We start from the raw sequence: 17,464 nt of genomic DNA, 5'->3' as shown, positions 1-17,464 counted from the left end.
AATCACAATTTAGTTTTGAAGGGACCTCCAGTGGTCATCTAGACCAACCCGTGCTAAGAACAGGTCAAGTTAAATCAGATTACATAGGGCCAGCTGAGTCTTGAGTACCCACAGTCTCTCTGGGTAACCTGTTTCTGTACTTAACCACTCCCATAGTGGAAAAAAACCTAAATAATTTTATGCCTAACCAGAATTTCCAATTAGATGTGTTAATCTACACATCCCTATAAGTGTCCAGAAACACAACATTGTGACACTCTCCATGGATCTAGGATATGAAAGTAATGTGCATCTTCCAAAATTCATTGAAGATGCAGATACCTTTGTAGTGATCGTATACCAAAAAAGTATTAATTTTATTAATGACCTATGATTTAATGATTTAATTATTTATTAATGATCTCACTAGTGAGACTTTTGCCCTCCAAGTCAGTTCCACAGTTGATGTAACACTGTTTGGGAAAAAACCCAAACAGCTCAAGAACTGGCCAAAAGTTTTTTTGACCTGTGTTCATGCTGAGATACTTATCTTCTATTTTACTTTTGCTTCAGGAGCTGTGCATGATAATTTTGTAAAGAGACTTAAGTCTTTCCAAGCAAACAACCTGTCCTTCTCCTAAGGATAAACACCTGGGGCTAAGTGAAAGAGAAGGCTGTTGTCAGTGGTTGTTGAAGGTTGTTGTCAAAGGCAAAAGTATCACAAAGAAGAACAGGAATGAAAACCCAGAACTTCAGAAAAAAAAAAAAAAAAGCTAATGAGGGCACTGTGTTTATTTTATCAAGAAGAGGAATAAGAAATGATCTAATAATGGTGTATAAATACCTTCACAGCAGAAAAGTTCTGGGTGTTAGAGGGCTCTTTATTCTATAGGGAGTAGCAGAGAAACAGAAAAAAAAAAAAAAGACCACTAGTGCTTGGAAATTGAAGCCATGAATATTCCAATAAGAAATTTTAGATTTTTAACTATAAGTTAAATAATTTAATATTTTATTACCAGCTGAAGTTCCTAATCTCTTAACATTGTTTTATGCAAACTGGCAACCATTGTAGAAGATATACTTTAGGTTGACAGAACTTATTGAGCAAAATTAAAGGGTAAAACTACATGGTCTGTGGTCAGATGGTTTGACAAGAAGGTGCTTGACTTCATGAAAAGTGATTTTCTAAATTTAATTATAAGCATATACATGTACGTTTAACTTTTCCTTTTCATGTTTCATCTTGCAGGGTGGCATTAGTTCAGCAGAAGAGGATTTGGCTTTGACAGCCTTTGTAACTATAGCATTGCAACGGACTCTACAGGTCTACGAGTCGCCTGATGTGGTAGGAAGCCTGACCATTTATCTTTAAGTATGAAGGCTATTGCACCATGCCATGTCCAGCCTACTATCTTAAAGTACCGCAAATGAGGAGGTTAAAGTCTACTTATATCCGTGGTGGGTAGAAAAGGTGCCGTGGCCTAATATACAACAAGGCGTTTCAAGCTACGCAGTCCATCATCAATGGCTATAATCACTAAGAAAAAATTATTCAAATTGTCTCAAAAATGACTACTATGAAATATTCTAATTTCCTAGTACTCTCATCAGAAGTAACAGGCCTGAATGACCTCTTCAAATGGATCCATTCTGTTTTCACAGGTACAAGTGATTAGAAAAGCAGTGGCTTACATGAAAAATCATCTTTCAGGAACTACTAACTGTTATTCTACAGCCATCACTGCTTATGCTCTGACACTTGTGCAATCTGATGGTGAAGAAGCCCAGTTTGTGAAAGAAAAATTAAGGGGCTGTTCTGGTTTTGACGCAGGTACTAGTAACCATTCTTAACATTTCAATTAGAAAGCACTTTTCCTAATTAAAGCACTCTGAGCATTCTTATAGGAACAAAACAAATTCAAGTAAATGAAGAACATTTAATTTTATAGAAATGTGTATATATGTGTAATATATTTAATTATTGTACTTAATATACTTAATATATTAAAATATGGGTTTTTTAAATTACATAATTAAATATTTCAGTGTTGAAATTGTAATATGTGATTTGTATAATTAATATCACTGTAAAGTATCAACTTAGTATTGTGAAGTCTGGATCACGATCATATCTGATACTGGAATTGGAACAAAACCATGGTAAATCATCGTTTATTTCCCTTTTCTGCTTCCCTTGCTGCCCACCAAAGTTTCCACATCCCTAAAGTGCATTTAAAAAAAACCCAAAAGTTCAAGCCAGCTGAGAAAGAAGAAACTTTTGATGAGTAAATAAGAATGAACAGTTATATATGGCAGTAGTCCAGGCTGGATTTGTGATCAAGAGGGAAGGTGTTTTTTCCAGCCCACCTGCTTTCAAAGCCCCCCACCAGTTCTGAGTGCTTTGTTCCACCTCCACATGGATGTCACCTCTTCCCCCCACAGTGTGTGCCTGTGGTCAGTGCTGAGTCAACTGGTTGTGTTGCTGCACTGCCACACTATTAATTTCTCCCAATTCATTCAGTAAATACATTATGGTTTAATAGCCATAGTTTAAGTGTAAGGAATATGCTTCTCCTTAATCAAGACTGGACTGATGGGCATAATAAATACTATTATCTCTTGGGAACCACCAGACACAATGGTACCACTCCATCAGATGGGCTTCAATGTTCAACGTGAACATTAGACTGTGATGGTTGGATAAGTACAAAATTGAAAATTGTGGTTTTCCTTTTCCGTAATCTCTGCTTCCCAACTGATTTGTTGCTCTCATGACGGCATCTGTGTTTTGTGGCTCCTCCTCAGTGCTATGACATGAAATATCACCTGTGTAGGACAATAGTCATTTTTGGCAAATGCCTTTACCAAGGGGAATCAAGACTGAGTTATTCTTGCAGCAAAGCAGCAGCGCTACTGGGGAAACGGCAACGATGCAGTCTCAGTGGAAACCACTGCCTATGCATTGCTTCAAACATTGCTCCTGAAAGACATGGAGTACGCAAGGCCTATTGCTATGTGGCTGACGGAAAGAAGGAACTACGGTGGAGGATACTGCTCTACACAGGTGCCTGACCATCAGTCTGGGTGGAGTTTCAGGGGGAGGGAACAAAACACCAAACCCATAAGGACTTTTTCATTTAGTTTTGAAAGCATTCTAACAGCTAATCCTGAACTACTTTGGTGTATGAAGCACTAAAGATTTTGGCTCATTAATAAAAAATGGGCCAAAATAAAATGGTAATAAGCCAGCAAAGATTCTATGTTTTTATGAAGACTTATGATAATCAAGGGTCAGAACTTCAGTGGTTTTAATGCTAAGAGAAACTGGGAAATGAAATGAGTAGTCTGTGCAGGTAGGAACAGAGAGATACAGGAGAACTTCAAAGCAGCAAAAACCATTAAAACTGAAGAGTAGGTCCAGGTGACTGAAGATGTCATCTTACTTATTGTTGAAATAACCTGGCATAATCACTAGGTTTTCTGCATTTCTTTCTCACCTAGGACACAGTGGTGGCCCTAGAAGCTCTGTCAGCATACAGCATACAGACACAGAACACTGTTTCCACCAACCTGACTGTAAACCTGGGAACACCTGGAAGACAAAAAGCCTTCAGTATTACTCTGACTGGTATTGATGAAGCGATTCAGAAGCAACTAGAGGTAGACAACCATCCATTGTTTCAAGCTTCTTTTCCTCAAACAGAAGAAACATTAGATCATCTGGCCTAGGTTTTCTTGTGTTAAGCAATCATGATGTAGCTGGTTTATAATATTTGTTAATAATTTAAACTGTAAAACAACATAATCTTTTTAAAGAAAAAAATTCAACAGATGCTTAGCAGCCCACTTTACAGGCCCTTTCCTGCCTCTTCAAGGACTTTGGTGACATGAATCTCCCCCAATAGCAAAGAAGAGCCAGAAGCCCAAGTCTTTCCAGGGAATGAGGAAGAAGGGGAATATTGTGATATTTAGTGTGTTGGGACTGTGAAAATGTCAAATCCAGGCTACAGAGGAGAGAATGAATTTGGGAAAATATGTCTCCTGAGCCCCAGAATGACAGAGTAAGATGCACCAGCCCAGCACATTATAAATCTAATGAGACTTGAGGTCTCATAACTTCTTCCATAGTTAAAGGTTTTCCCTACCCCAGTTCTAAGGAGAAAAGGCATAGAGGACCATCAAGATCACAGGAAAAAAGTAGATCAAATGATGAGTATAGATTAAATTTCTTTCTTTTTCTTTTTCTTTTTCTTTTTCTTTTTCTTTTTCTTTTTCTTTTTCTTTTTCTTTTTCTTTTTCTTTTTCTTTTTCTTTTTCTTTTTTTCGCCTTGGTTTGCAGTTTGAACTTGGGAGAAAACTTGAAGTGTCTGTACAAGGAAGAGGAAATGGGACAATGAGTGTAAGCTGTAAATCAGAAATTAAGAGTCCATCTGGATTTCTTTTAATCCCTTTTTGAAAACAGAGTGAGAGATTACTTGCCATGGCTTCAACCTTTGTGTTCCTGCCTCCAAATTTCTAAAATTAGGGGGCTACAGACTGCTCTGATGGGCAGTCAATTTTTCCTGTTTTTAATTTTGTTAAGTCCACGAAATATCAAAGCTGACAGAGACAGCTGGAGTTTGAAAGATCCCTTTGTGGCTGGGAATGGAGAGTTATCTCAAATGTCTCACACCACTTGTGAATTGTACATAGGACCCCTCCTGCTTATCCCCACAACAGTCCTCTGAGAGTGGTCCGTGCCTCCGGGAGATCGTTTTTTTCTCTCCACACTCCCATGTCCCATCAGCATTTAACTCCTGAACAAGTAAATCCCTTGTCATTTAAATGATTTTTTTGTGTGTGTGTGGTTTGCTGTTTCTGTATTCATATTAGATATTAAAAGTGTACTGGTCTTCTGAACTGAAGAACAACACGTGTAATGATTTGATTTTGACGGTGGAAATGGAAGGGAACATTAAGGACTCTGGTGAGTGAAAAGGGAGGTGGTTGGGGTCTCAAAGGTGACACATTTGGCCAGCTGCTAATGATACTTAATGGCTTTCCAGCCTCGGAAAGTGGGAGTAACTGAATGAAAGAAGGAAAGAGAGAGGCCTCTGAACTCTGCCTAGGTACTATTAGTGACCCTTCTTTGTTATTGGGAGGAGAGCAAGGTAAACTCCCTTCACAGCATTCCAGGCTGCCACAAGGGGAAAGCCCAGCTCAGTTCCCTGGCTAATAAGGGACCTACCATATGGCTTTAACAATTCTTTGAGGCAGATCTGTCATAGGTTTTTCTTATGAGCAAGACTGCATTTTCCATCCCATGAATTGTGTATTCACCATCCTATCTGCATATGTCTGCATTTTTTTTTCTGTTTGAATAGCTAACTTTCGGAGGCAGGGATTGTCCCCTACATATTTATGCATAGCTTAAACCCATTTTAACTAGATCTGTTGGTTATTCCTGCTATAATAATCCCTAAAATTTTAACTCTGAATGAATTAGAAATACTGAAATGGCGTGCAGCAGACATTTATAAAACCCATAGAGATGGCATGACTGCCCTCTGGTATTTGTCATTATGCAAAAAGGAGCCAAAGTACCAGGTACTCACTCAGTCAAATTTGTCCGTGGCTGATTGTGTTTGTCACCTCCAGAGGCTGAATACTCTGACGATGATTACGATTATGAGGACGTGCTTGCTGCAGAAAAAGTTGACTTTGAGCCACTGTCTGAAATAGAGTGGTTTGATATCCACAGCAGAAGGAAAAGGGATGTGATCTCTGCCAGTAAAAGAGAATCACTGCAGTACAAAATCTGCGTCAGGTAGGTCTGCAAAATCAGCTCTTCATTAGAAAATGCATTCATTTTTGTTTGCAATTCTTCTTGGTCACCCTCTTCATATCCACAAGCTCATCATCCAGCCTGGTGATCTTCTGTGAGTATCCATACGTGGTGAGCCTGCATCCTCTCTCCCATAGCAGGAGAAAATGTTTCCACACAATGTATTAGGTTTAGATAGTTCACATAGACCTCAAACGTCCATTGCAGATTCTGCCCCATCAAACTCTGGGGAGACTCTAAAGCACCTGGCTGGCTAATCATTTGAAAGAAGTCTTTTATTAAATAAAGTAGATACAATTGGAATACAGTAATAACACATTTACAAAGTTTCATTGCTTTCTGGAGAGATGCTGTTACTTCCCTCGTGGTGACACTCTGGCCCCATAAAAAAGAAAAGATGTCTACTGCTATTTGGGGGAGGAGAGGAGGCAGAAGGGATATCCTGTTGTGGCAACCAAGAAGTAGGCAAGGACAGAGCTACTGAGAAAGAAATTGTCCCGTGCAGAATAACACTGAAACATCTGCTTTTGCTCCCTTTCACAGTCTGTCAAGAGTTGCAGAAGCATGAAGTGGTGGCTGTCCTGAGTTCCCCTCCTAGACACGTGCAGGGTGGCAGAAGCAGCTTTTGCTCCCCAGCAGAATTTAGCTTTTCCACTGACTTTGAACAAAGCCTTGGGGGCAGTGGCTTTTATCCCCCCTCCTAGACAGTAGCATGAACAATGACAGAGGTGGACTGGAGTTATCCTAATTCCCAAGTTTCACTCTCCCTAGTCAAACATGTATTCAGTGAACTGTATGCTGGCTGAAACATCATGTCATGTAACATTTATCAACTACCAGGTCTACCGTCCTGCAGGACACTGCTGAGTGTTAAGGTGAGGCTTAAACAATAATGTGAAGCTCCCTTTGTTGTAGTTAAGACACTGGAGAAAAAAATGAAGGCACTCTACTTCTTCCCTGCACCGTGGTGCATCCCTTATGGGAAAAGGAAAGTGCCAAAATAAAAGTTTCTGAAGTATCACTAAGGGTGTGTAGAATATCTTATGGCAAGGCACCCTCTGTGACTGCAGAACAACTTCACTTTCCAACAATGACACAACTACCTGATTTCTGAGAAGGTGGAAGTAGAAAAGATTGGAAGTCCAATCTATATAATTAATGGATAGTTAGAGTGATGAGGATTTTTGCCTTGGACAGCAAAGGTGATGTAAATTTCACTTTGTCCATGAAGAATTTGGATAAACTCTTCTCCTCTCCAGGCAATAAAGAATAGACATTTTGCCAGTGCTTTTTACCATCCTTGTCTTCACCATTGCTTTTATGGTGTGGGGAACTGTCCTTTGAAGGTGATTGTTTCTGTCTATCAGCTATAAAGAAAGCCTAGATGACAAGGTCAGGCAAGACACCTGGGTTTTGGATGAACATTTGACTAGTTTAGATGACTAATTTTGCTTCGTGACTCTTAATGAGGTAGGCAGCTAGTTTTCAAATTAAAATCCACTTAGGAAAGTTAAATGGAGTGGAATGTTTTGTTTCACCATTAGCAAGCCTGAAGAGCCAAACTTCCAAGCAAGCTGGCTGTTCAGTGCAGATGTTCACTGCTGACAGTCTCCCTTATAAAGGTCCACAGGTTCCAATCCACCAAAGATGTCCCTGGTTGATCTCTCTCTGCTGAGTGGCTTGGAGCCTGACACAAAGGATCTCGAGCAGGTTAAAACATACTTTTCTGTGCAATCTTTTATAGACTTTTCTATAGAAAATTTGTCTTTTGAAATCTTTCCAAAGTCCACGAAATAAAAAAGGGAAAACAGATTTTGGATAGATATATTTTCATTATTCTTGCTGTCATAAAATATTCACTGAAAATGTGCAAGAAATTAAAAGCTTGTGGTGAACAAAGTTCAGATGTCTTAATCCCTTGAATAGAAATTCAGGCAAGGCTCAGCAGGACACTTAAATACGAGCCTGTCCTTAACATATATTGCTGTCCCCACTGGCTCTTTATTCCTCAACATGCCAGGATAGCATGTCCTGTGCTTGCAGGGGGGAAGGCAAGCAAATCTTTCAGAGGTAGTTGCTGTCAAGGCACAGTGACAGGGAGATGGGGCACAGAGGCCTGCAAAGGTGGCTACGGGGTTTTGGGTTCTGTAGCCTGCTCGGTTGGGGGCCATTTGTCCAAGGTTCATGCTCTCAGGGACTGTCTCCTTTAGGGAGGAAGAAAAAGGGCAGAATAAAACAAACAGCTGAACAAAGCAAACCAGAATATAGAGGATGGTAGCAAAGGTGTTCCTGTTATGCTAGGGTTTTGTTCTGATTTTTTTTATTTGTTTGTTTGTTTGTTTGTTTATTTTCTTGCAGTTGGTGTTGTCTTCAGACCAGTACATTCAGCACTATGAGTACAAGGAAGGAAAGGTTTTGCTCTACTTTGGTGAGGTAAGCAAACCCAATAATTTTCCAATCTCTGCCATTTCAGATAGCATATATAGGCTTCTATTTAAACCTAACCATTATTGGTTTCCACACTCCGTTACTTATATAATTTTTCTCAACAAAATTTGTCAACAATTATATTGTTGAACAGCTCAGTTGAAAGAAGGTGAAGGCGGGGAAGGAGGGAAACCTTTACCAGGCTTAGTTCATCCACTAAATCTCCCAATAAAATCATGGAAGGAAATACCTTCTTCAAATTGAGGCTACAGCTATTGGGATTAACTCACCTATGCCAGCAGAAACAAGCATTCAGAAACAGCTGCTACAGGCACACATGAATAAGGACCTGACTGGGAAATAATTAGTTTACTCATCATAACTATTGTTCCTTTTTCCTCCAGCTCACAAACGGACCAGACCCAGATTGTATATCATTCGGGGCAAAGCAAATCAATCCCATGGGCTTGGTTCAGCCAGCAAATGCCATCCTTTATGACTTTTACAACCCTGGTAAGGGCACAGAAAAATGATACGATACTGATTGAAAGAGAGACCCTCAAGAACAAACTTCAGTCTAGAGAAAGGTGGTTTTCATGTAGTGTGTGAAACCACATGATTTTGTTGAGTGTTAAAATAACCTGCCTCGAATACTGTCTTCTGCTACCATGGCTTAAGATCATCTAAATAGAGATCCTCTAAGGAAGGGTCCATTATCGCAAATGGACTGAAAAGACAACTTTTACACTCATGGATTTTTAAATCAGGTTTCCTGAGTTCCTATTTCTCATGGTGCTTTTAAGAATGTTCCACTCACATTATCTTTTTGGTCAGGCTGTTTTTCTATGCATCTGAGACAGCAACCTTAGAGGTTTGTCTTATGTATTCTGCTTCCTGGGGGAACCAGTCTCATTCCGCATTCAAAGGTTAAATGCAAACCACCCCCATTTGCCAGAGTTACATAGACATTATTTGAAAATTAGGTCAAATCTCTACATTGCCTCTAACTGAGGGATCCAAGACAAGTTTACGTTAGGTTTAAATCACTAACTATTGGTGATCCTACCTTCTTCTTCTGAAACAGTGCAGTGCTCACTGTAGCTCCATGGTTTAAAGATGCTTTTAAGATAGATGCTTTGATGAAAAAAAGGAAGAGTATAAATTTTAAACAAAGCACCAAATAAACACAAAACCCAACCCAAACCAAAAAAAAAAAAAACAAACCATAAGCCAACCCACAAAAACATATCCCAGAAGCAACAACCCAGGTTGTTGCTCAGCTTTAAGGCAAGGTGATGCCTGTATGGTGCCCAGGCTACAGGTCTCCTGATGAGCATCTAACCCCCTAGTGCTCTGATTTGTCTGGACCAGGGAACAGTTGGGCTACAAATGTAGATTCTGCTGTATATGCTTTTCCACCTGAGCTCTCTGAGACAACCCGTTTTGTTTCTTCTCCACAGACAGAAAGTGCAGTGTGTTCTACAGTGCCCCCAAGCACAGTGCCATGCTTTCAAAGTTGTGCCAGGGCAATGTTTGCCAGTGTGCAGAAGGTAAGGAATGACTAAATAGACTGGTCTAAAAGAAGATAGTTATTTCTTCCAACTATTAACAAGAGAATTGTTAAGCCCAGAAAGGACAATTGCAATTATCCTAATGTATAACACAGTACACAAAACATTCTTTGATATGTTCAGTACCAAATTGAAAAATTATTTTTAAGATATCTAGGACTGATTTGATAGTTGAGTGCTCTCTATATATATATGTATGTATGTACATGCTCATATGTATGTAAAACTCCACCACACCTCTAAGAAAGTTCATCTGCCATTTTATTTTATTCTCTAACGGTGAGTGAATGAATATGTGTAAACTATATCTATCTAAATAACCATGCCTACAGAGACAGATGTATCATTTATTTTCTTCACTCTAGGTCCCTGCCCAAGACAAAGATCAACTTTCAGTAAAGCCATGAAACAAACCACACGCTTTAGTTTTGCCTGCTACCACCCTATTGCGGATTATGGTAAGGCATGAAAGACAACTGTTGATTTAGTTTAAACATAGTTCTTTTTTATAAGGATAAATTTGTGGTTTTATATGCCCAGACCTCTCCTGAAATGAGTAGGCTTTCTGTATCTGGCCTAGAGGCTGAGGAGATTAAACGAAGACATGTGTTATTGCAGTGATCAGGGGGGTGAAAGGGAAAAGTAAAGACCTCAGAAAGATGCAGCGGGATGCTGAGGAAAGGAAACATGGACAACATTACATTACATAGTTTAGAAAAGACCTGTGGAAAAAGAGTAGGCTTTGCATGACATGCCATAGCTCAGCAGCTCCTCCGGCGGAACTAGACAAATATTTTCTCCCATGTTAATTTGCCTTTCTGGCCTCTTCTTTGGATGGAAAGTTGGAAGAGCTACTGAAGGACAACTGGTTCAGCAGCTTTGATAAGTTAGATGCTAACAGAAGGACAGGAAAAAAACCTAATCATATAGGAGTTTCTTTTAAAAAAATACACAAAAGGAATACAAATCTAAAGGTTGTTGATTAACACCTGGCTTTCTAAAAGAATATTAGGCATACAGAATTAATGTCCTGTTGTCTTTCACACCCCATGATTTACAAATAGATGGCACACTGGTCTCTGTATAGATGTCTGGTAAAAGCATATCTGTTTTTCAGTTTTTGAATGCAATTTCATGTTTCCATCTAACCTCACACAGTTGTTGTCTGTTGCAGTGTATGAAGTGGAGGTCCTCAACAGTACACAGAAGAATGTTTTTGATTACTATGAGGCCAAAATCCACAGAATCTTTAAAGCCAGTAAGTATCAAAATGTTTGGCTCCTTTCATTCACCTGTAGGAAAATCAAGTTGATTAAATGTTAGCCAATATGAGCAACGCAGATGCCTTCTCTTGGTGTAGAAAGTAGGGTCAGATATACTTATATACTAAGCTTGCAAGAAGACTGATTCTTTGGTGCTGCTGCCTTAACTCTTCAGTTCAGCTCAGGGACAGGTTGCTTTCGTTCATATTGTGCAGCAGTCCTAAGGCACATGAGCTTCAATGATTTCAGATGAAACTAAACCAGAAAACAGAGTCCAGCTGCATTCAGTCCATGGCTCCAAACTGAAGAGAAATCCTCCAAAAACATGCATAGTGTGGATATTGGGTCTTCTGCATATACGAATTCACTTTATAGACTGGTGTTGTTGATCCACATTTTTCTACAGCAGACATATCCACTGATCTCTATTTTCATACTGGATGAAGATTTTAAGTGCTTGTTACTCAATTATTTAGCACTTGCAACCCTTGCAGAACAGGCTAAGGGTTGTCCACAGTGATTTGCCTGAAGTCAGTGAACACAAGAAAACTTCTAGATCTTCAATTTAATAATTGTGATGACAGCAAAGAAGCCTTTCTATTTCTTTTGGTGCAGTGTAAAGATTTGCACTGCTCTCAGACAATACCCTTTTTCAGGCCTGCCATCCCAGCTGTCCCCATGTGAACTTTATCATCATCATCAATGAACACTGATATTCTTCAAAACAATTTCTGGAGAGGCTGTCAGATGACATCTCAGACTTCAGCCACTGTGGTATCATGTGGTTGTCAGTTTTGAGTTTGGCAGCCACAGATTGCCTGTGAAAAGCAACTTCAAAGGTTCTGAAATCTTCCCTGCCTGGAACAGAATAATTAATTCACTCCCCCACTTTGTGCAGGGGACTAGCAATGTCACCCAGTACTTTATGGCACACAACTTGTGATCTGTGCCCAACGTTTAGTCCCCATCAGAAAACCAGGTCCACACTTTGTGAATCCAAAGACAGCATCTGTCATACCCAGGGCTTTCCATATGCAGGGAAATGATAATGTGCCTAATGATCAAACCCTGGCTATGGGAGATCACAGTACCATGATGGAAAATTTCATTAATCCCTCCAGAAAATCTACAGGATCAAAAGTATTTAGAGCTCTGGGCCTCAATGCAACTTGTACTCACAACTCACAGGCAAGCACTGGAAAGATTTTATTTCTTGGCAGCTGAGAGAAATATCTTTTGAATGTGAAGTTGAAGGGAAGAAATGACTTCCCCCATTCCCACCTCCTTCTTTTTGATGCCTTTAAAAGGCCCTTTGATTTGTGCTATACGATGCAGTTTATGAGCATCAGTAGATGTTTTGGGAAAGGCTGAGAGAGGCATGAAGACATGAAGATAAAGAAAAAGCAAGGTGTTGCATCCAAAACAGCTCATGACTGAACCAGAGTTGTTATCTTTTGTATTTTCTGTGGCTATTTTGAGAGAGGTTGCCGTCACCAAGGGTAGGTGAGAACAAGTAGGGTAAATTCTCATTCTCTGGACCCCTGGCATTATTTCAGTATTCATCCTTGCAAATAAAGGGTTGGTTCAGAAAACAGACGGAAACACTTATTTGTGTTTAGAAGTCAGCAAAAGAGAATTCTGCAGTTGTGCCCTCCTCAGATTATTTTGATTATTAATATAATTAGTGTGTGTGTTTGGATGGCTAACATTTATGTTACCTGATGAGTCCTTTATGGGAACAGTATGGTCTATGCAAAATCGCACAGAATCTTCTTTTTTTTTTCCTTTTTTTCCCAATTTTTTTTTTATTTCCCACTATAGATTCTGAAACTTGAAGTAATCGTTTCCCTTAAATTCTGCTTGGACACTTTGGAACATTATATTTCAATTATTTTTTTTCTAATTGGAGATTTAGAATTGGAAATTACATAATAACCTGTTAAAGTAGTAACTCAAATCCTTACAATCCCCACAGTCGGAACTGTATTAGGCCATTTGTGAAGCATATGAACCGATAAACACTGTGGTAATTTAAGCACAATGAATCTGAGGCACAACATGGTCATTTTCTCAAGTAGTTCTGATCCATCTTTGTATTCCTTGAACAAAATGGAAATTCAGTACACCATATAGCATAGGAACAATTGCCAGATCTTAGGTTATATGAGAAAACCTACAGTACTGTATTATTCTTTCAAAAAATGCAGCTGTAAAACAGCATGCAGTACTGAAGATTGAATTCTCCCTGGTCTATAAGTACTATACGTAAAATTTATGCAACTCTTAACTAGGAAATAGATAAGATTCTTAGGGCTAGGTTTCACAGATTAGCACTCTACATCAAATTATCCTGAAACCTTATTAGTGTTAAAATATTCTACTTCAGGTTTTCATTCTATTCTTAGAGTTTTATTTTGAATACTAGACTTTCCATACTTGTAATACAATAGTTTACAGAGCAGAAACTGTACAAACTTCTGTTAACTGTTAGGAAGACTGTGGTGTCTTACCTGTAATTTAAGCTGTTTTAATGTTTAATTTGTCACCACAATGCACACAACAGTTATGCATGACATTTCACATTATATTTAGAAACAAACTAAGAAATTAGAATATTGCTGTTATTTGCATTTTCTTTTTCAAATGGACTTTGAAAACTATTGTTCTAGCCAAACAACACAGTATCCTCCTGTCTTGTGGTTAGTCTGATGAATAAACATCTTTCCAGCTCTCCTGTCATTGCAGTACCTGAGTAGCCTTCTCTTCTGCCTTGGATGTCCACTTCCATAACGATCAGTCCCACTTTTGAATGAATAATCTTCTGGGCCAGAATCCAGACCAGAATCTTCCAAGTTATTTTAATGTGGAGACCACCAAGTGCATGTCATATGTATCAGCTTCAGAGGCAGTAGCATAAAGGCTGCATCAGTGAAGTCAGGTCAGTGAGGTCAGGTGTCCTAAGGAGAGTGAGTTTTTAATACTGCCTTCTGCATTGTTGAGCATCAAGATGTTTGAATTTAGTTTGCTAGCTTTTAAAACCATTATGAACCTGAGCAATCTGAAATATAAGACAGCACGCTTTATTTTTCCTTTGGCTTTTCCTTCAGTCTCTGAGGCCATAAGGTCTGAAAGCAAGTTGTCTATATAAGTTGTCTATAGCAAAACAACTCCTTCAATAACTAGTGAGGACAACCAGCTAAGACAGAAATGGCTTACTTCTTGACAGGTAATGTTAAGGGAAATATATCCTACCATAAGATGGCTATTTATTCCCATGTCAAGTCACAGCTCCCAAGTGAAATACTACCTTGGCTTAGCAGTGAAGTAAACGATCACAAGAAGTTGTGCCCTGTGGGCTACATTTCTACTTGTTATTAGAAAAGTTCATGGGGTTTTCTCTTCTCATGCCACAGCTACTGATGAAAGCATCCAAGTTGGTGTCCACCGACAGTTCCTAACACGCTCTACATGCAAGATAAACATGGTCACTGGCAAACGGTACCTCCTTATGGGGAAAGATGGGCAAACGGTTGATTGCAACAACAAGTAAGTGCAATGGAAGCTGCTATCATGGACAGCTGCTGTTGAGAATCCAGAGGATACCCAACCTATTAGAATACCTCCAGAAAGCAAAGGCAGGGCCAAATTTCTCAGGGACTGATTCTGCTGGCTGTACTAAAATGCAAAGAGCACTGCTCTGTAGGCAAAAAGGTACCTGTGGGGAACAGCTGAGCCACCCAAATCTATCAGCTGATGTATCTGTGCAGAGCTTGGTTCCCACGCTTGTCAGAATCAAAATCTGGCCCTGACTCCACCGGGTTAAAACTCACAGCTAGAGAAGTAGAATGGGAGATGCTACACAGTTCTATCTACTGCAGATGCCTTGCACAACTCCTGTGTTTGCAAAAGAAATGGGTGGGACCGTGGCTAAGAGGAGCTCTCAAAGTTTCTGTTATGTCATGCATGCAAGTAGTGTATTCTTCTCATTTCTCATTGCCACACTTCTAATGAAAAAAAGAGAATTTATCTGAGGAGGAATTTGGTCTGACACTATTGAATATTCAGTGAGGAAGACGTGTTAAATGCTTCATTTCCCTGTGCAGAACTGGATAAAGGTAGTGCCTCTGAAAGCTTCTAGGAAGGAGAGCTTCTCAATCAAATTGTGAGCACCACTTCCTAAAACCTTAAAAAGTCCCTTCTCCCCATCTGTATATATGACACCAATGTGAGTGGTTAAGTCAGGGTCCTGCTTCAACAGAAGCCTGCTAAAGGTTGAAGTCTCCCAACAGAGGTATAACCTCCAAGTCCTCTCCAGTCCAGTCCTAAAATGCCAGAAGCTACACGGCTTCTCACCACAGAAAATGAGGAAACAATTGGGGATACACTGTTGAAGCTGAACTCCCCTTGACTGTGTCCCATTGGTGTGCACTAGGGCTTTTTGTGCCACTCTGGAAAACTCTAATAGAAACTTAGCCCAAGTTTACCTGGTGTCACTCCAAACACAAGTACAGCCAGGTTCGTCCCGGCTTGGCACTGGCACTTCCCAGACTTTATTCAAAGCTCAGTTAACCTGCTGGTGCAACTAGGTTTCAGGCAAGTTTCTTGGCTAGTATAACTCCTCCTGATCTCAGAGATGCCTCAGTGGCAGGGTGGAACATCATGGGGTTTGTGCTTTCCTGTTGCTCCACGTCAGCAGTAATGACTCACCTCCTTTACCTGTCCCACTTGCACTCAGGATGCAGTACTTCCTTGATGCACAAGCCTGGATAGAGAAAATTCCAGAAGACAGCGAGTGCCGCACCACCCTGCACCGGCAAGCCTGTGCTGACCTCCAGGACTTCATGAGCACGCGGGACAGCCTGTGCCTCTTCTGAATGGTTGCTCTGCTCCCTACATCCCATCCATGTCGCTCCATCTGGAATTTTTCTTGCAAAGCTTGTGCCTCAGAGTGGCACCTGAAACATTGCCGAGCTGCTTCTGTTGCTATCTGTTTTGCTGATTGGGGTATCTCCTTGTAGATGTACATGGGTGTGGGTAATACAACAAAAATTGCAGTTACACTACTGGTTATTGTGTTTATTGTCCTTGGCAATAAACATTAAAAGAGAGCAGGAATTTCTGTCTCCCTGATCCATTATAAAGTGGCCCAATTATCCTGCAAGGGATCATATGAAAAAATACTGTGCTTGCAGAGCTGATTAATTCCTGCAGTCACTGTCACTTGGCAAAAAAGAGGCCAAGAAATTTGCAAGGGTCAGAAAGAAGACTGGGCGTTCATGGGCTTACCAAGTACAGCCTGCGTTACGCTGCTACCGAAAGAAAAGAGATACGAACGCTCATGCTTCAGCACATCAGTTAATTTCTGATTTTAACTGTGAGTCCTCATGTAGCAGAATGAAAGATCCTACTTGGACCACAGCAGGATTCCCATATGCGCTTCTGAAGCTGGAACTGGAGCTGGCCCAGCATCAGGCATGGGCGACGGGACTGGATGCGTCCTGTGCCTGACCCAGGAGTTCTGCACAGGCTGGTTAGTGCTGGTAGCTCACTGAGGGCACAGCATTGCTTTTTAATTGCACTTTGTAGTCACATGTCTTTCCAGCTTTTCTTTTTTTTAGAGTTTAATTACTTTGAATTACTTTTTAAAGAAACACCTGACAATCTGTGGGTGCATTTTTCTGAAGCATTGCTGGTTCTGTGGCTACGCAAACAGCTCTGCAGTGGAGATGCAACATTTGTCAGGGAAAGGTGGAGGTTTGGCTGCCACAGTTATAGACACCCACAAATGGCAAACTAGATTGATGATGAAAGTAACCCCAAAACTCAAAACCCAGGACAATTTGTTTTCCTTGAGGTTTGCCCCAGCTTTCAGATTTAGGGAATGTGACTGTAATGCCGGGACATATATTCTCTTCTTTTTATTACAAAGCTTATAGAAATGTCATTAATATGGCAAAACCCAGCTGAGGTCAGTAAAGCAAGTGCTATTTTCTACTCATATAAGATAAAGAATGGGCTGTTCCACTGACATACCAATTATCCAGTAATTCTGCTACTAGTTATGAAAGAATACTACTATGGTTAGGGGCCAAATCCTTCTTTCCATTCCACAGGACTTGAGTTAAATACCAGTATCTGACCTTTTTGCTGTGTGGAGTAAATCAAGAGCTCAGAGGTTCTTGCTTAGCAGACAAATCACCAAATAATTGCTACACTCAAGACTCTGTAATATGTGGTGAAAGCATCATTAAAATTTCATATTGAGTCTAAGATGCATTTTACATATTTTATTGCATTTCACTTAGAGATGAGTCTAAACTGAAACTGCTTAGTGTCTAAACTTCACAAATGCAATGTCCTAATGTGGGAGCTACGTGTGATAATTAAACTCTTTTTACTTT

General features: G+C 40.0%; 1 protein-coding gene across 1 annotated transcript in view; it reads left to right on the top strand.

Annotated features, from left to right (window-relative positions):
- Positions 1–17,331, top strand: part of LOC141462960 (complement C4-A-like) — a 49,527-nt gene extending 32,196 nt beyond the window's left edge. Inside the window, exons 27-41 of the mRNA XM_074145156.1 lie at positions 1,229–1,324; positions 1,642–1,810; positions 2,877–3,043; positions 3,481–3,639; positions 4,319–4,378; positions 4,852–4,945; positions 5,617–5,785; positions 7,426–7,513; positions 8,162–8,236; positions 8,635–8,743; positions 9,691–9,780; positions 10,167–10,259; positions 10,976–11,059; positions 14,477–14,609; positions 15,799–17,331. Of these exons, the coding sequence (XP_074001257.1) occupies positions 1,229–1,324; positions 1,642–1,810; positions 2,877–3,043; positions 3,481–3,639; positions 4,319–4,378; positions 4,852–4,945; positions 5,617–5,785; positions 7,426–7,513; positions 8,162–8,236; positions 8,635–8,743; positions 9,691–9,780; positions 10,167–10,259; positions 10,976–11,059; positions 14,477–14,609; positions 15,799–15,937 (1,725 nt within the window). The 3' untranslated portion in view covers positions 15,938–17,331. The remainder of the gene's footprint in view (positions 1–1,228; positions 1,325–1,641; positions 1,811–2,876; positions 3,044–3,480; positions 3,640–4,318; positions 4,379–4,851; positions 4,946–5,616; positions 5,786–7,425; positions 7,514–8,161; positions 8,237–8,634; positions 8,744–9,690; positions 9,781–10,166; positions 10,260–10,975; positions 11,060–14,476; positions 14,610–15,798) is intronic.
- Positions 17,332–17,464: the final 133 nt, after the last annotated feature.

Source organism: Numenius arquata, chromosome 1, assembly GCF_964106895.1.
Source record: "Numenius arquata chromosome 1, bNumArq3.hap1.1, whole genome shotgun sequence".
NCBI classification, from domain to species: domain Eukaryota; kingdom Metazoa; phylum Chordata; class Aves; order Charadriiformes; family Scolopacidae; genus Numenius; species Numenius arquata.
This window is presented reverse-complemented; position numbering and strand designations above follow the sequence as displayed.